Consider the following 20233-nt stretch of genomic DNA (forward strand, 5'->3'; position numbering starts at 1 on the left):
AACTGGAGTGTCAGGAGAATAATCTTTCATTAAAAGCTGCTTAATATTTGGAGTATTGATCAGCGAGTCCGCAGGCACCATTAAGTCGTGCAGTCTTTATAATTTCCCTTGTAAATACAGGAGCAGCAGTCAACTGCATCTCTTTAAACACTGGATTTGGAGCTTATGTCACGTCTTGTGATTGGATGTTTTTACTTCGTTCTTCAGCTATTACAATCTTAAAAAACCCATGCATTTACAGAGTTCTAGCATAAAACTTATCTGTTGATTAAGGGCTTTTTTATTGAGCTATGTGATGCTTTAATTGTTTTAAACTAAGCTTTTTCTTACATGGACAGAAGTCCCTGCATCCCAGCATGTCCTTGTGTCATTATGGTTGGTACATACATACAGTATGCGCCTATTTTTATACCTGTCCGCTCGTGATGAGGTCGTTCAGGACACATTTTAATTAGAATCAGATATGCAGCTCCGTTGGCTACGGAACAATCGGGGAAAACATTGGCAGGAAAATGCCAATAGGGAAACATATGTTGTGAGAGTCTGAGGGGAAAGTTTAAACAAACTATCAATATATAATACAGCCAACCTTAGCTGTGTTACATCTATACTGAGTCCATATCTTTCTGACACTCTATGGAAATGGGGTGGGAGAAGCAGCCAGTATTCTCTGGAGGCAGATATGAAAACCTCTCATTAAGGCCTCACTTGCCACAGTTTTCCTTTTGACAGTCGGTGTTGTGGCCTCACGTCGAGCTCCTGCCTCCTTCTGCCTTTTCCTTCCCCTCCTAACCCATCGTCTAAATAATGAGTAGTGGACTAAATAATATTCTCCAAAACGAAGCGTTATAATGACAACTTTTCCAACACTTGAAAATAATGCCGGTGTGGTTGGAAATGCTTTGGCTGTGTTTGACACACAGCACTCTCATGGCCATGATAAACTGAGAGCAAACGCACCGGGGCGTTCATGCTCAGCGAAACACACACAAACAAATCTATCTATAAAGCCAGTTGCGTCTGTGTGTCTGTGACGGGCATATCTCGCTGAGCCTAAGTCAGATCACCCTAAGACTTTGGATATGGGTTGAGCATGGCCCGAGGGTGTACATCCTTGATTTTCACATTTTTTGGAGGAATTAAAATTTTCTCTGATTTATCACGCTACACCAGGCAGGCAGCGGCTCATCAGCAGTAGCTGCGCTGTCTGGAGGTGGGGAGGTGGGAGTGTAGAGGCTGTCTTCAAGGTGGGTGAGACATTTTCACACGGTTCACCGCAGAACAAGGTGTTATACTGAAACGACGAAGTCGGTGTCCATTCACCAATACACGAGCACATATTTATTTTGCATTAGCATGCTACTAATACTGCGGCTAACTTGGCGAACCTGTTTCCAAAGGTAAGCTAACGAGGCTACGATTAGCATTAGCGTAGGGCTAAGATAATACAAACACTGTGCACCCTCATTAGGCACAACGCAAATATTTTCATTATCGATTGGCATTAGCGTAGCTAGCTGTTGTGACTGTCAGCCTTAACGTTCCTTATCAGCATTGACATAACTGAAAAATCCCCATATAGGAATACATACTTGCTAAGGGCACTGCACAGGTGTATACAAACACACCAACACTGAGCATTTAATTGAGGAAAATACAGCATATGAGATCGCCGGTTACCAAACGACCACTGCTATTTAAATAATTAAGCATTTAAGTGAAATGAAGTGTTAACATATGAACTCACCTCTCTCTAAAGTCCTTTAGCTAACAGAACAGCTTTTTACCATTGTCAGAGCTCAAGGAAAATTAATTGGCCTCTTGGCAGTTCACTCGGTTCACTGGTCCGACATTAGCCCGTTGTCAGCGAGAACTAACAGGAGACCATATTACGCTGATGTAATTACTGTGAGACAGCCAGGTGTCTGTTCAGAATTTTAAGAATAGTTTTACCTAATGATGAGTGTTTAGCGTTGATAAATGCACCAGTGTGTGACATCACAAAGATGTTTCGTGATTATGCGATGAGGAGGGTTTGACGCAGAGGAACAAAAAGCTGTTTGAGAGAATGCGTTGCACTAATGAGGCAACTGAGGGAATGTCTTATTAATACAGCTTTTTCAAAATCTCAGCACCGGAAAAAGCTCATTTGGCCGACAATTTATGAACTTTAGAAAACTGAAATATGTTACCACTAGAAATTTTATTTTGTAGAGTTTGACTAAATGTAGACCTATATCCTTGCAGCAGTGACTCACCCTCTGCTTTGCAGGTCTTAGTGACGGGGTCCATCTCGTAGCCTTCGTAGCATTCACACTTAAAGTCTCCCTTGTAGTTGATGCAGATCTGGCTGCAAGCATCAGGGTACTGACATTCATCAATGTCTGCACGAAGAAGAAGGAAAAGTTAGACAATCAGACTAATGCAGCCCCAACCTTTAGTTGTGATAATGGATCAGAGACATTAAGAAGAAAGAGGTCGACAGAGAGAGACAGGGTGTGCGTGTGTGTGTGTGTGTGTGTGCGTGTTTTCCTGTCGATGTCTGTTATCTGCTTCATTCCAGCAGATCTCAGGCTTTTTCCTGGACTGTGGTGAGAGAGTGGTTGTGTTAAAAGGATGTGCAAAGGTGTGAAGGATATACTGAAGTGTGTGTGTGTGTGTGTCTGAAGGAGAGTGGCGCACACATGCTCGGTTCCCCGTGGGAGTGACAGACTGGGCACTCTAAACAAAGACAGACAACAAGAGAGCCGAGGGCTGCCAAAAGCAAAACACACACTGTTACGACCCAGCTTGAGAGAGGGTGAATGGAAGCGACATAAAGTCAAACGCTAATTGGTAAATAACTGTTTATTTTAAAAAGGAAGGAAGACAATTAACGCAAGGTGAGGGACAGGGTGGATACGTGTTATTTAAAGGAGACATATTATAGCCTATTTCTCCAAGTGAACCTAGTGTTCCCTGGTGTCCTAATGAACATGTCTGTGACATGCTTTGGTCAAAATACCTTAAGGATGAAGCACCACAGCAGTTCAATCACCCTGCCAAAACAGCCCTGTTCAGAATGCTTTTGAGTGCCTGTCTCTTTAAATGCAAATGAGACACAGGAAACTACGTCAACATCACTGAGGCTCCGGCAGCTAACAGCAGTTAGCATTTGGAAAAGCCATCATTTGCAGGCTCTAGCCGGCACATTGCCGTCATATATGAAATGTATCCACTGGACACGTGGATCCTCTGAGTCTGGAAGTTTGTGTAGAACTCTGTGCTGCACTGTGCAGACAAGAATAGAACACTTTACGGACTTCCACTCTTTCGGATACTATTGCCCTCACCAGCACTCTCGTGTTTTTTAGAGACAAAGCGGAGCTCTGCGAGACAATTCCAGGTCATTGTGACATGGCAATGAGCACGGAAGTCAACGTTGCGTGTTTTATCTCCTGTACTAAGACTGAGGAGGACCACAAAAACATGAGTGAGTCATCTTTTTTCACACTTTGTCTACTCATAGACCTCCAGATGAGGATTAAAGGATTAAAATGAGTAAAAAGTTGATTTTGCACATGTTATGTCTCCTTTAAAATAATCAGAACCAAGAGAAAAACAGAGCTCTTGTCTTACTTAAATAAAGTTTTAAATAAATCAAAATAGAAAGCTGCAGCCATAACACACACACACACACACACACACACACACGCACATGCACACACACACCCTGAACACACACACGCACACGCACACGCACACACACACACACACACACACACACACACACACACACACACACACACACACACACACACACACACACACACACACACACACACTATCTCTATCTTTTCATTTACCTCCACAAGTCTTTTTGTCCAGCAGCTGGTAACCTGTGGGGCACTGGCACTCGAAGCCGATTGGTCGGTCCATGCAGACATGAGAGCATCCTCCATTGTTGATCATACACTCGTTCAGACCTGGACAAAGAGAAGGAGCCGGTGGTGAAATGCAGCCAATCACAGGCATAGCAGTCGTCCACATGGGCTGTGTATGCGGTCAATATCTGATTTATAAAAGGGTCAAGCTTTTATTATTACAGTATTTCTGGGCACCAGCTGCCATATGAGCCTCATGTGGAGGATAAAGTGGAGGAGAGTGAATGAATGAACGGTATTTCTGAGTGATAAAGGTGTGTGTTTGAATGAATCGTCTCCAGAGCCATCATTTTTATCTCGGCGCTCGCATCTCTACGGCTCGACTCCATCCTTTGTGAATCCTTATCAAACCTTTTCAAGAGGTGGAGAAGGAATCAAAGAGACACAACAGCACAGAGACACTCTTAAAGTGACAATCTGGTCCATCAGCTGGGTTAGAAATATGTGTGCAAAGAGGATTAATGACGTGAACTGGGGAAAAGTCCCACAAGGATCTCAGTGACAGCAGTGATTGAGGATATCTATACTTAACAGGCAGCCTGAGTGATGTGGACACATCGTGAAAATGACGGCAACAAAAAACGAGTTAAAAACACAACATGAGAACATAAACACTCTAATGTAAAAGTAGGTCAAATCAGGCAACGCCACGCTGGCACGTAACGGAGAAAGGAGCGGCCGTTAGATTTGATTGTGAGCTCAGGTTATTGGCTGAAACTTTACGGCCACTTTTTCCAATCTCATGCACAAAATGATGCCAGTAAACTGAGGATATAATATCATCAGAGCCTGAGAAATAATCTATATTATCTGTTGTATCAAAATGACTGTTACAATGACATAATTCAGTTAATCTGTGCATATGAATTATTTATGAATGTTTGGATAACAAAAAAAAAATGAAATCTATGAAGACCAGAAAAAGGAATTATCCAACATTTCATTCAACAGCTGCAGGCATTATTTTTTATTTTTTTTAACACAAACAATTAAGCTGCACAATGAAGGAGTGACAACTGGCAAGGGGCGATAAAGAGAAAAATGGATTAAACTGCGAGAGAAACGGAACTCCTCGACACAACAAAGTGGTTATTTCTGTCAGCTGCAACACATCAGTCAATAGCCAATGAGCTTTATATCATCAGTCACTGAACGCTAAGGCTACTGTAAAGTAAGCCTGAAGCAAAACACAGCGTTTGTGTACACGAGACACAAACTGGATCAAAACATCTTTGGAACATCGTTGGTTTAAATGTGTTTAAACAGCAAAGCAGGAAGAACAAATACACACAAACCTTTGCCAATGATCCCTTCGGCTTTCACAGCTTTCACGTCACATTTCATTTTGTCTGAGTTAATGTAGTATTTGGTGTGTGTTTGTTTAAAATACCGGAACAATAAATGGGACCAATAAAAGCATAATCTAATCCAATGTAGATGTATAACATTTATTTTGAAAGGGTAGACATGAAAGTTCTTGTGTAATGAAGTAAATCTATATTTGGTTTATTCATTAAGCTGAAATGCTATTTATTTTACAGTCCATGTGCAGCTAGGTTAGGTTGTTTTCATCTTTACTTTTAGTATTTTTCAAAATATATGATTTAAGCCAACGCGACGAAGAACATGGATAAAGACAAGACAAGATAAATGCCACTCTCAGTAGCTCGGAAAAAAAAACAAGAAAAGTCAGAGCCATAACTGTATTTGAGGACTCATCGATCTGCCTTTTATGTGAGAAGAAGTAAAACGTCTCGGGGGGGAAACCACGAGAACTGTTTTTCCAGGCTCTGTTCAAGGACAGCCACGATTTGGAGGTCGCTTCTGATTCGCCATAGGCAAACAAACACATCACTCCTCCACCACACCACCTCCACCTCTCTCTCTCACACAGACACCATAATAACCAATGATGTGTCTATTTTAAGCAGTTTCTCTGAAAGCAGAAACTGATGGTGAAATGATTGGTGCAGCAAAGAGTGAGTCAGTACTGTGGTAATATGCTATTACAACTAATGAGAGTGGATAGAGGGGAAAAAATAGCTCAAACACAGACTTTGTCTTTATTTTCTCTGATGAGGCCGATACGGCGAACGCAATCACGCGGAACATCGAAGTGTTTAAGCGCGTTTCGGTGCAGTTGTGTGTGTGTGTGTGTGTGTGTGTGTGTGTTGCGGTTGGGGAACATCTTGTGAGTAAACGGTTGAGCGAGTGCAGAGTGATGGACCAGGTGTGTGTGTGTGTGTGTGTGTGTGTGGACACGCTTTTAATGAGCTGAGAAGACCTGAGCTGACGGGGAGAGGGAGGAAGAACGCAATCGCCATGCATTGTGGGAAATGTAGTTCATGGTCAACCCACGCCTTAAAGCAGCATAGACCTATTTTAACACAGATTTTTAAGACCAATTAAACACTCGCGGGCCACATAAAATGACATGGCGTGCCACATCTGGCCCCCGGGCCTTGAGTTTGACACATGTGCTGTAGTCCATGGCTTACATTTACTATTGTATATGAAACAGTTGATGTTTTGCTTCAGACAGCAAACGTTTTTTCTTTCTTCCTTCATATAGGCATAGCTATATTCTAGCTTTCTCTTTGTTTCTTCTTCTTCTTCTTCTTCTTCAAGTTTTCTGGCGGAATTCTTTGTTTCAGTGTGTAAAGTGTTGTTCTCCGGGGCTGCAGCTGGATGCTACTCGATTTTGTTGTTATTTTTTCATTTTATTTAGTAGTATCGAGTCTGCAAACACTAATCGCTAATGCTAACCACTAATGCTAAGCTAGCTTCATGTTTACTGTGTTTACAGTTTCACAAGATTCCTTTTAAACAGCATGGAGATTTATCACCTGTGCCCTGGAGTTTTGTGGGAGTGTTTAAACTGATTGGAAGCAAGTCCATGACATTAATAATTACATTTATGTGTGTGAAATAAACATAGTTGATAGGATAGAAGACATCATGTAGAAGAGAAGGATTATTGCAGAGCAGGAAAAGCTGTTTTCTACTCTTCATTAGAGGCTGCTGCTAATTTTAATGCGACTCTGAAGCATTTGAAGTGCAAGGTCACAGGAGGAAGGAACAGGCATTTTGTTATGGCAAATACGCTTATGCTGCGACAACAGCTGCTTGACTCCATTTACAGAAGATGCACTGTACGTCGCCTGTCACTGTATATGTGCCTGAAACACTGACGCACAAATGATCCCGTAATTTCCCAGAGCTCTAAACATTTCATACGGCACAACTGGGAAATGAGGGGGAAAAAAAAGCTCTTTCTTATAATCAGAACAGAGAAAAGGCAATGAAGCATGTTTACGTTGAGGAGAAGAGAAGAGATTTCAGCGAGTTTTCGGCTTAAGTGAAAGTCTCTTACCACACTCCTTCTTCGGCTCATCTGATCGGTCCTTGCAGTCCTTGACAGAATCGCACACCTTGGAGCTGTCGATGCACTCTCCGTTCTTACACAGGAACTTCAAAGGTCCCTCACACCTTGTGGCTGTCTCAAAAAAAAGAGAGCAAAAGATAGATCAGCGTCAACCACACAGACTTCATGAGCATTTATTGACATAAAAGTGATTCAAAACGTGTGACTATACATATAAAGATGCATGTAATTAAAAGGAACTTTAATTTAGCCTGGGCTCACAGTGACACAGCTCCATTTGCAGCAAAGTGACCTTGTAACAAGGCGATAAATGATGCATCAGTCAGACGAGAAATTAAAATTGCCTCACCAAAGGTCATTATCACAAACAATTCAAGAAAAACATACTGTATATCCAGAATATCCTCTGTCATGAAGTTCATTGTTTTTCCTCCTTATTAAAGAATGTGTGAAATGATATTCAATAAAAAAAAGCAGCAGACAAACAACCTCAGACAGTGTTATACTGTACTCTATGTCATGTCATTGTTATCTTTATAACCCCCTTTAAACAGAATACAGAGCTTCAGCTCATGCTCATTACATAAATTATCATCACGTTTCTTTATTTTCCTTAATACATCACATTTTTCATTGTTAGTGGTCTGTCTTTGTTAAGTTATACCGTTTGTCCTGTCTTATAATTATGTACCTTATACCATGTGATGTTCTTTCCTCATACTATTTGCAGAGTACTGCATGTTCACTGTGCGAGTTAGAAGTAATATTACCTTAAAGAAGGATGTCAAGATTGAGCTACACGTACATAGGCCCAGACATGACACGGGGGGGGGGGGGGTGCAGGGGCGAACGGACTCTATTTCGTGGCACAAAATACTGATTCAATATCAGCGAGAGCTGCGTCAGCAAAATGGTGGAGCAAGAGGGCTGAAGCTGCACAATGGGCAGAGACAGAGATTGACTTTGTTTTTAGGTTTGGAACGAGTTACAAAGATATTCTGAAAAGCCAGGCATTGAAAGGAATCATTATTAATTACAGAGGTTTAGAAAAGTTCAAACTTCCACGATCTATAACATTTGCAATATATTATTGATTGCAGAAGTTTGAATCAGGCAATTTCTTTCTGAATTTACTTTAGTGTCACTTTTTTGTGGTTCATTTTTGCTATTTTACACTTTATAAAGTGTTGTTTAATAAAGTGTTGTTTGCTTCTTAAAAAGTGTTACTTGCTTTGTAAAAGTAAAACGAAACTTAAGGGACAGGAAATTACATCAGCCAAAGAGGCTAACAGCAGTTAGCATTTGGAAAAGTGATCATTTGCAGGCTCTAGCAGGCACATTGCCGTCATATATAACATGTATCCATTGGACAGATAAATCCTCTGAGGCTGGAAGTTTGTGTAGAACACTGTGCTGCACTGTGGAGCCAAGAATAGAACTTTTAGCGGACTTCCGGTTTTCGGATACGAGACAACAATTCCAGGAATTGACGTCCCAGTGAGCGCGGAAGTCAACATGGCGGTGACTTCCGAAAAACTTGAGTGAGTCATCTTTTTTCACACTTTGCCGACTGATAGGACCTCCAGAGTCCCAAATATAAGGATTTCAATGATTAAAAAGTTGATTTTGCATAATATGGGGCCTTTATATAAATAGATCAAATCTGCATGTCATAGTGACTGTGGGAATGCACAAAAAAAAACAAAAAAACAGAAGCATGGAGGAAAAAAGGCAGAAACACTGGAGCAAACACAAACTGCAGCAGACAACAGATGTGTCCAGTGAAGAGGAAGATTGAGAGAACAGGCAGAGAGACGGACAGATTGCAGAAAGTGACGACGGGAGCACCCACCGTTCACACAGCCAGATTCATCGCTGTGGTCGGGACAGTCGCGGACTTTGTTACACTGCTTGGTGCCATGGATACAGGAGCCGTCCCCACACTGGAACTCATCGGGACGACATGTCAACAAAGCTGCAAGAGGCACACAGACGCACACAAAAACACACATTTTAAATCCCATTTTAATCCCTGCAAGAAGAATTGAACATCCTGTGGCCCAAACAAAGTCAACAGCCTGTGTTAATGTGAACTCATGTGCTGGGAGCCGCCTTAGACAGAGGCCTGGGAGTGTAAGACGAATGAGTTTCAATATATGTAGTAACGATAAAAAAAAAAAAAAAGTCATTAAATAACTGAAGCACGGACAAGCTTTTCATCAACAGGGCACAGTGGGCTCATAAAACTCCTTCTCTAAACCACAATAAAATGCAATATACTGTATATTAATGACTGAGTGGGAGTGACTTATTTTTATCACAAGACGCCCAGGACACAGGGAACTTAACATGGACAGGGAGGTTGTCGTCTGGACGTAGGGCGATAGACGGGGTCACGTCCTGGACAGGTCATCAGTGCATCACAGGGACACAGAGACAAACAACCATCCCCTCTTAGTAGTCAATTTAGAATGTTCAATTGACCTAATCCACATATTGTATGTTTTTGGACTGTGGGAGGAAACTGGAGAACCCGGAGAAAATCCACAAACACACAGAGTCCACACAAATTCCACGCAGAAAACATTGTATTTCAATAATAAATACACAACCGTTCAAAAGTTTGGGGTCACATGTCCTTATCTTTGAAGGAAAATCACCTTTTTTCAATGAAAATAACATTAAATGAATCAGAAATACCCTCTATACATTGTTAATGTGGTAAACGACTATTCTAGCCTGCAAACGTCTGTTTTTTAATGGAATATGTACATAGGTGTATAGAGGCCCATTTCCAGTGTTCTAATGGTACATTGTGTTTGCTAAACCCTTGAAAACCCTTGTGCAATGATGTTAGCACAGCTGAAAACAGTTTGCTGGTTCTTTGACGCTGGTTTTGCAACTCTTTTAATGAATAAAAGTGTGACTTTTAATGGAAAACACCAAAAAATTGCATAGGTGACCCCAAACTGTCGAACGGTAATGTAAGTGCAGAGTAGATGGAGTAAACCTTCCAAATGTTATAGGCCAGGAGAAGTCAATTGCTTTACTGAGAGGTCCAGATAGAGAACGTTTCCTCAATGTCTTATCAGAATAGTTGGTTAGGATCCACTGCTTTAGATAAAGCCTTAATATACATTCATAATCAAAAAAAAGGTACCAGGTGTCTTCAGTGGGAAGCTGCGCATCTGTCGGTCATGCCAATATTTCACGATAAAAATAAATAGATGCAGGGAAGTGAAAAGATAAAGTGCTTGTATTTGATTTCATTTGTGGCAAATGCGACAGTTTGCTGAAAATGCTTTGTCCTAATGTGGCACTTATCAACGCTTTATGGAAATAAGTCCTGGTCGAGACTGTGTCGCACTGCCATTTTCTAGGTTTTCTCGGTTCAATGAATGACCGCAAAAAAATGTTTGTTTTCAGGTGAACAGCTGGCAGAGAATGACATTAACATGAAACAAGTGTGTGAATATAGAAAGGGTTGATAGGCAGAGCATAAATGGCTCAATAGCCTCCAGACAAACACAGGCTTGTGTCTTGAAGCATCTCCAGGACCATCCATTAATGCAGGGATCCAGTTGCTTAAGAAACCATCAATCTCTCTGTGGAGGCTGCTGCTGATGTGACACCACAGATTGGGGTTTGACGCGTGCACCACACATCTCGATAATGAATAGTGAGACTCTCTGGGTTTCACACTCAGGCTTAGTGAGACATGAGCTTCAGGGGATCCTCCATCCATGACGGGCTAATAGAGAAATGTGTTATATCACAAATACCCATCTTCAAACCGTGTTTATACCAACAAACACATTTAGTAGAGAGAGGGTCGGAAAAAAACCATCTCTTCCCATCTCTCAGCAGAGTGGAGATTGTGTTGGGATGGAATATTGTGTGTTGAGAGTGTTCTCCGCACTCGAGTCTAAATGCGAACAGAGCAGCTTATACATACTGTCCACGCAGAAGATAACGTGAAATGAAGCTGACCTCCAGTGTAGTTACTTCTGAGTGTGCGGAAACTAGAGCTAACCTGTGACGTTGAACCACACCGCGTGTGGAGCAGTCTACAGAAACAGTGCTACTGGTTCAAATAGTTGTTGCGGTAATAAAACACACAATCAACACAATTTGAAAGACTTACAGTAAATGGAAAACAAAACAAAAGTAAATAGAACACTTTTGACACTCAACATGTGTGTCAAAATATAATTTTAGAGTAATTATTGTCTTGATCTTTAGTCTACAGACTGAAGAGAACATCTTTGGTTCTCACAGATCTGCACAAACGTCACACAGTATTCATTTTAAATAAGTTTTTCGAATAAAATGAGAATAATTATGTATCATTTACCATCCCCTCTGATATTGTGAATCACGTCATATTATATCAAAAATAATTGCAATTAGATATTTATTCAAAATCCTAATGTAAATGTGTTTTTTATACAAACAGGAAACTCAATCAGACCAACTGATGTGTAAAGTGTAAAATGTATTCATTTGTTTGTTTATTTATTTTAAAATTTATCTACTGTTTTCCAGAACTTCCTGAAGCTGCTTTGCCATCATGTGCAATCAGATGTTCTGGAAATATGAACAGCAATACGGGAAAAACTGTAGTACTGTAATTAATATGTAGGATAAAAATTAGCTATGATTAACAGCTATAACCTCAGGATATAATTAAAAATATAATATTTCTATTGTTTCAAATAATTACACATCCCCTCTTTACAAAAAGCCCTCATGAAGTTGCAGCTTTATTCTGTATCAATGTAAAAGAACAGCAATCTGGACAAAACTGGTGAATATTCAATGTATATATATATATATATATAGAGCAAGATTAAAAAACAGTGCAGTATATGGAGAGATATGCGAGGAAGGAGAAATAAAAAAAGAGAAACTTACGGCAATCGGCTTCATCAGATTTGTCCTTGCAGTCTGGATCTCCATCACATTTCCAGGTCAGTCGTATACACTCGCCGTTCACACAGCGAAACTCTCCGTCAGTACAGTTGGTCCTGCGGTTAAGCAGGTACGGGAGCTCGTCCCCGCCGCAGCGCTCGGGCCCCTCGTCCGAGCTGTCGGAGCAGTCGGGGTCTCCGTCGCAGCTCCACATGAGCGGCACGCACTCTGAGGTGTTACAGCGGAGGTGGTTGGGCCCGCACGTCAGAGGCGAGCTGCACTTGAGCTCGTCGCTGCCGTCGCCGCAGTCGTTGTCGCCGTCGCACACGAAGCTGGTGGCCAAGCACTTGCGGTTGCCGCACATGAACTCACCACTGGGACAGGCTTTGGCATCTACGACATGGACAGAGAGAAGAAGAAAACCTTTAGGAGGATGTTTGAAGAGTCTACGTGTGCAATACTCCACACAGAAACTGAATTTTTCCTATGCAATCTTTTTCTTTTCTCCAAAGAAATGCTTTGCATCCAAGCAAAAAATACCCTAAAAGCTGTAGTACATAATAGGCCTGGATGTAGCACTGGAACGCTCGCTTGAAAGTAGCTTGAAATGAGAGAGACAGTGACAGAAATAGAGTTTCTGAGGCAGAATATCAACATCGGTGTCATAGCCAAGTGGTAACCGGTCGTGACGTGATTAATTTGATTTAATGAATTTTTGAAATTCAGGAAATGATCCATTTGCCCTGATGCACTTTGACAGTGAGCTGGCTTTAGTCTCAAAAACAAAAAGTATCTCGGAAAGACTTGAAATTTACCATCATGATAGTTGGCATCGCCCTGAACAAGGGTCCGTTGAAAATATTTACAAAACTCATAAGGAATAATTTTAATGAATTTTGAAATTCAGGACATGATCCATTTGCCCTGATGCACTTTGACAGTGAGCTGACTTTAGTCTCAAAAACAAAAAGTATCTCGGAATGACTTGAAATTTACCATCATAATAGTCGGCATCGCCCTGAACAAGGATTCCTTGAAAATATTTGCAAACTGTAACTGCAGTGTACGTGTTGTATCATCTATTTTCCTCTCAATGCAAACATACTTTTAAGACTTAAAACTACTGATTGAGAAAAAGGTTTACATATCAAGAAAGAAGTCAGTTCAGTTCTCCTATAGACTTCCATTTAAACTGTTCTTTTTTTACAACCAGAGGAGTTGCCCCCTTGTGGCTATTAAATAATTTCTTACTTCCTGATCGACTTCAGCCATTGATTTCACAGAGAAAACCACAAGACTCCATCCATCTTCATGGTCTATGGTCTGCAAGTTACAATTGGCAGTATATACTAGCAGTAACGGACGCATTTTGACTTGCTCCTTTTTCCCTTCCTGAAAGTGTTTTCTAAGCAGTAAATGAAAAGATTATTCTGTGTTTTGCCACTTTCCAAAGCAGAGCCCACCTCAAGGCTTCTGTAAATACTCTTCGTCTTTCTCTCTCTCTCTTCCCACCTGTCACAGCTTTATCTGGCTCTAGTCGTTTTGGGCCAAAAAGCACTCGAAGGTTTGAGAAGAGAGTCAGTGTTCCCACAGTGAGCTCATTGCAGCAGAGAGGCCAGCACAGTGAGAGGCACAATTCAACCACGGGGAGTTTCACTTTCAGCTGTGCTTTTACCTTTGGCTGCAGGGACTACACTTCAGGAAGACACCGCAGGTTTAACACCTGTTTACACAAAACATATTGGGAAAATGTAGGGAAACATCACTTAACCATCAGGCAAATGCAAACACAAGGTCATCTTTTTCCCGGGTGAATATATCCTCAGAGAGGGAATATACAGAATGCCATCTTGTGTTTGCATATGGGATGTACTATATATGTGTCTATGTAATTACACCATATGTCAAAGTCACTACATCTTTCAGACACGATTTGCCGCAGGAGCAGAAGGAAAAGCAGAGCTGAGACGGGGAAACAAATGTTGTGGATTCAGTTCAGGTTTTAATGTTCATGAATATTAAATATGCTCCGTGTGATTCTGATGTAATTCAACCGCTGTCCCCGGTTATACCAAAACCCTGACTTCACACTAATTTGCCGCTAAATAATTAACACGTTTCAAGAGACATGTACATCATCACATGAGGGGTTAGAGCATTAGTTCTGCACATGAGTGACCTCGTTACACTTGAGAGGGACCGATTTCCAGCAGGGGCAAACTGTGGAAACGAAGACGCTTGAACAGCCCTGTGCCCTGTGCCTGTCGTGATGCTGCATAAATAAGTGGATTTAAATGATAAATATCATTAATCATCATCATCTTAAAGTTAGGGCTTAGTTACCAAAAAGATGATAAGTAGTTTTTATTTTTTAAAAGTGTTTGCTTCCCCCGACTTCCTCTAGCAGCTCATTCGACAAGTGTGAGTTCCCTCAGTGGATTATTTTATAAGATTCATGGGATGGGATGGTTGATTAATATAATTAATATAAATGGATATTAAATATGTACACAAACGGTTCTGTGTGCAGGGATGAGAGAGCGCGCCTAATAAACCGCCACCGTTCGCAGACTATTAAGCACATTTACGGCAGCGTGAGGCACGTCGTTGCAGCAGGGACGGAGAATCTGTGGAGATAATCCTACTCTTAATCCAGGACTGTGACTGCTATACAGTTGTGCCTTTAACTACAATAAGAAGTGGCGATCTGGACGTGGGGACAATTCTGTACAGGTCGTTGAATGTCCTGAAGTCCAGACTTAAAACCTACAGTTAATGGATTATCGTTTATCAATTTCAAATTAAATCTCAGACACAGTCAAGTGAAAACACAGTAAATGGTCTTGACTGAATATTTGTATCCATACACTGCATGTAGAGCAATGGTGTGCCAGTAGAAGTGTGGAAAGATGAAAAGAGAGACATGCAAGCTGCAAATATGCAATAACTAAACCATTTTTTTTTTTAAATCTGCACAATAACAAAAACCCCAAACCTCCATAGAGGTGCACATAATACCTGAGGACAGTTCAGACCTGTCCACTCTGCTCAGTGTGCCGAGTTTCAAGTTGCAGCTACACTCGCTGAAGCTGGGTGAATGAGCACACACACACACACACACACACACACACACACACACACACACACACACACACACACACACACACACACACACACACACACACACACACACACACACACACACACACACACACACACACACACACACACACACACACACACACACACACACACACACACACACACACACTCGCCCTGCAGGCCACGTCGGACGGGTCACAGTGCCTCTCTCTAGGGAAAGAGCTCAGTCGCTGACCTTTTCTGTCACACAGTCACGTTTTAGTGAGCAAACACAGCTGCGGCAGAGCTGAAACAACCAAGTCTACAGTAACAACCGAGAAGAAGATAACAGCGAGGACAAATCCTTCTCTCTGATATCATTACTGTCAGAGACTGTAAAGCCAACTGAGGGCCAGAGGGTGACGACGAATGACAAGCTTAAACAAGACAAAGCACCCACCGCTTAGAAGGACTGAAAACTTGTCCGGATTTCTATTATCGGGGTGAAATTAGCTGGAAGTGATGGTGCTTTGGTTGTGTGAAATTGTCCGATGTGAAAACTTCAGTAAGGGGGTAGTGCAGTATCTGCCAGTTTAGTTTTACTACAAAGACATCCACGCATAGTTCATTCTAAGAGACAAACAACCACTCTCACATTTACACCTACCGTCAAATTTAGAGTGCCCAATTTGCCTAATTTGCATGTTTTTGGACTGTGGGAGGAAACTGGAGAACCCAGGAAAAGACACCCACTGAGCAAGTGCACACTTCTGTCCACACCATTGAGGACTGTTAGCAGTTAGCATTTGGAAAAGTCATCATTTGCCGACTCAAGCCAGCACATTGCCGTCATATATACAATGTATCCACTGGACACGTAAATCCTCTGAGGCTGGAAGTTTGTGTAGAACTCTGTGCTGCACTGTGCAGCCAAGAATAGAACACTTTGCAGACTTCCGCTCTTCCTGATATTATTGCCCTCGCCTGCACTGTCCCAATGTCTCATTGTGAGCAATGAGTGCGGAAGCCAACATTGCGTGTTTTATCTCCTGTACTTAGACTGAGGTGGACCACAAAAACATGAGTGAGTCATCTTTTTTCACACTTTGCCTACTCATAGGGCCTCCAGAGTCCCAAATATAAGTATTAAAATCATTAAAAAGTTGATTTTGCATAATATGTCTCCTTTAATGTAATGTTGATCAGAGGAAAGCTTTCTCTGGCGTGGGCTACATTCCACTTAACATATAATTCAAACATGTGACGTGCTCAATAAGCAGGACGCCTCTGCAATGTTCACTTTCTGGAGCGGCTGCTGGTTATGCACAACGTAAATTCCTGCTAACTAAGAGTTTCAGCTCTGTCAGTTTTGCGAGCGGGGGAAATACAAATGAAAGTGTGTGAAATATGTGTCTGAATGTTATTTTTTGGACAGTGTAAGCCAGACTGAGCGTGAACATGCCCACAAAAGCATGAACGTGAACAGCTAGAGGACGACTGACCCACATTCTTTCACATCTTACTTGTTCGGTGAAGTTCAGACGAAACCTTCTGCTACTGATTTGTCTGTTCTTTCACCCCCAATGAGACCCAAATAAAGAATTGTGATGGAAAACATATAAAGTATATAAATAATGAATAAAGGGGAAATATATTTGGTATAGAATTAACTTACTTAACTGCGGACGACCAATCTTTGACCACCCAGAAGGACGGATAAATCCATGTAGCTGAATCCTGACAGAACGTGACAGTCGCTGGAATGAAGTTGTTGTTTTGATTTGGGTTCACACATCACTGCAGGATGTTGCGTCACCAGAACGGCTTCAATCAATGATTCATAAGTCAGCATATGTGAATTCATGTGGCACGGTTTATTAACCCTTATGTTATGAATGCATGCATCTCATTATCGTAACCCCTAGACCGTTTGTGATTATACAGAAAATTCAAAAACTATGGACGGCGATCTATGGACTATGAAAAACTATGCTGTGACCCCTCCTTTACTGGAAAGCAGAGAAATATAGCTTTTAGCCCATATACGTCCAATCACAGACAAGATTCACCAACGTTTGTATCAGCTTCTCCGTACCGTTATTCCTAAACGACGAATAAAGTGAAAGTTATCTTGGTAGAAGTAGCAGAAAGGGGAATTATATATCATTAAATTGATGGTCATATAGGGGTTAAAGTCAATTGTGGCTGTACAACAATACCCACTGTGAGCTGTTCATTTTAAAAAAAAACATAAAGTTGAAGACCAGCAATGAGAGACAGTGAGGTACAATAATACAGTACATGAAAGACCACGAACGAGTTCGCAGACCTGGTCAATCACATGCAGCGCTGGTTCAAGAATGATACCAACATTCTGAACACAGCGTGTTAGGGATCATCAAACACCGTAAAAGCGAGAGTCTTAGAGAGAAGCTTGAAGAAGCGAGCCATAGGAGGCCACACTTTGCAAAATTATAGATTCCAGCCCCTACCGTTTGTCCACTCCTCAAATCTACGTCCTCAAAACACACCACAAGGCAGAGAAAGTGGAAATTATTAAGACGTGGAAAGTGCTCTTTCAATTTCATGAGAATTTCTGCCTGATTTTTCTCTCTTTTCCAGTTCTGTTGTTTCATTTGAAACACATGAGCCCTGACAACTGCTAGAACCCCAGAGGATTACACTACATTGCATCTGAAATTACCTGTAAGAAAACACTTACACTTTGGACAGTATATGTATTTACTTAGTAGTAAGTACATTACTTGAGTAAATAAAGCCCTCCCAGACGGGCAGGTCAGTGAGTGACTGGTCCACTTTGATCGACAGTGTTTATTACCGTGTTGTGACAGCTTATTTAGTTTATTTCAAACGACTTTCTTTATTGATGGTTATCTGGACATTTTAACAAAATAAGATGGATGTGTTGTGCGGAAACAAATTACCAACTCAGTCGTAAATATGAACATAATATGCAAAAGAGCGACAGAGGACAGAGACGCTGTCAAAAAATGACACGCGGATGACTGGTGTAGCGCTTTTCTTTCTTGTTTATGATTCAATGTCAGATATAACTTTTCCAGACGGAACTAAATTTCATAGTCGATATGTCGAAGTTTTGCAGCAATAGGAAAAAAACTAAACAAAAACAGTGTAAAAATGTTGTTAATTTATCTTCTTATCTTTATTCTTGCTTTGAAGTCAGTTCTGTCCTTGCCTCTAACAGGTAAAGGTAATGTCTATAGTAATGTCTCCTCCCTCCTCACCTCCTGTCATGAATGTGAAATATTTAAATACCTTCAATCTACTATTCTACAGGAGGAAAACAGTCGACCAAGGCTATGTTTACACGAGCTGGATATTTTTAAAAACGGATATTTTCTTCCCTTCATTTTCCAAAATAACTGCTTGTAGTTTCCATTTATATTAACCTGCATAAATAAGCTGTCAAGAGCGATCATAACCACGCCAAGCCTGTGGGCGGCAGTGTAGGAAGAAGGAGAAAGCCATACAAGCCAATCAGAATCCTCATCGACAACAACGACTGACCTCTCACCCTCGATGTATGGACGTAACTATACAAGTGACAGAAGCGATGATTGCAACATCCTAAAATTGTCCAAACCAAAATAACCAAATGCAAATAGGTCGCATTTTTGGAGCGTAGATTGCCTAAAACTCTATTTTTCTCCGTTTACAATGGATTTTTTTCCAAGATCAGCACTTTTGCCGGAGTTTTTTTTAGAAATAATGTTTTTCAGAGGCAAAATCGCCATTTGTGTGTAAACGAAAGGCACAAACGCAGGGGAAAGTCTCCGTTTTAAAAATACTCGTCCTAGTGTAAACGTGCTAGATTCAACACTTAGAATTCCAATGTTTGGCAAGTCAGCAGAACAAAGGTTACTCTTAGAGGTCATAATTTATGAGGCTGTGAGATTGAAGCACAGTGTTGTTGTTTTTTTGTAGATTCTGATTAGGTCAACAAGCCCATTTGAAATGCTTTAATTAAACATTGTGAAATTATTCATTGTACTTTCACACCTTGCAATTTCAAATCTCGAGCTGTCACAGACACAATAAAAGTGCTGAATTTGAAAGACATAAAAGTTGCCACTTGTTTATACACTAGGCTTCGGTATAAAGCAGGTGAACTGATAATAAAGCGTATTATATTATCGCATTACGGCATTTGAGTAGGAGTTATGATAACTATGGCCTAAACAACCTGAAGTAAAACTCGACAGAGAAACCGCTCTCACTCTTTACTCCGTAATACCTTTCTGAACAGTTGTAATTTTAATCACATGCTCTGAGCCACGTTCTTCAAGCGTACATAAACGCGTGGAGAGGAAAAGCTTTGCTTTTGCATTACATGCAATTTCACCAGCTGAGAGTGTATGAATATAAGAGTGTATTTTCCTGCTTTGCCGTGACCATCAGCATTAGATAAAAATGCTTGCTCTAAAGTTGTTCAATACAAAGATTATTCCATGTGATGTGGGCCTGCACCACAAACATAATTAAGTATTAATGCTTTGGTATCCTGAGACTAATCTGTGGCGAGGCAACATTAAACAGCTTTCTTGATTTCGTCTTCCAGACCGGCTCAGAGCCAAATCAGCCTTGATAATAAACCGATCGGAGCGGCAATTAATTGAATTGGCAATCCAGCAGTAGTGCTGGCAACTGAGTCGCTGCTGGTCACACTGAGAGGCCTTTACCTCTGCAGGGATTTGAGGCTTTGCCTGGGTGGGCGGCGGTGGCGGCGGTAGTGGCAGCAGCAGCAGCAGCAGCAGCAGCAGCAGGGGCAGTGGACTGCTGCCCACTGAGTAGCTTAAGACCAACGCATCGATGCAGACATGAGAATGGGGAAAAAAAGGATTAGCAAAGGCTAGACTAGGTCTCAATGGACAGGGCAATGAAACCCCAATCC

At 41.3% G+C, this 20233-nt stretch overlaps 1 protein-coding gene across 1 annotated transcript in view; it reads right to left on the minus strand.

The window, feature by feature from the left end:
* LOC310927913 (low-density lipoprotein receptor-related protein 8-like) overlaps positions 1-20233 on the minus strand; it is a gene marked incomplete at both ends in the record, with an annotated part of 77349 nt that overhangs the window by 15336 nt on the left and 41780 nt on the right. Inside the window, 5 exons of the mRNA XM_083890337.1 lie at positions 2259-2384; positions 3846-3965; positions 7297-7419; positions 9161-9283; positions 12223-12612. Of these exons, the coding sequence (XP_083746463.1) occupies positions 2259-2384; positions 3846-3965; positions 7297-7419; positions 9161-9283; positions 12223-12612 (882 nt within the window). The remainder of the gene's footprint in view (positions 1-2258; positions 2385-3845; positions 3966-7296; positions 7420-9160; positions 9284-12222; positions 12613-20233) is intronic.

Source organism: Microchirus variegatus, assembly GCF_963457635.1.
Source record: "Microchirus variegatus genome assembly, chromosome: 5".
Classification (NCBI taxonomy): Eukaryota; Metazoa; Chordata; class Actinopteri; order Pleuronectiformes; family Soleidae; genus Microchirus; species Microchirus variegatus.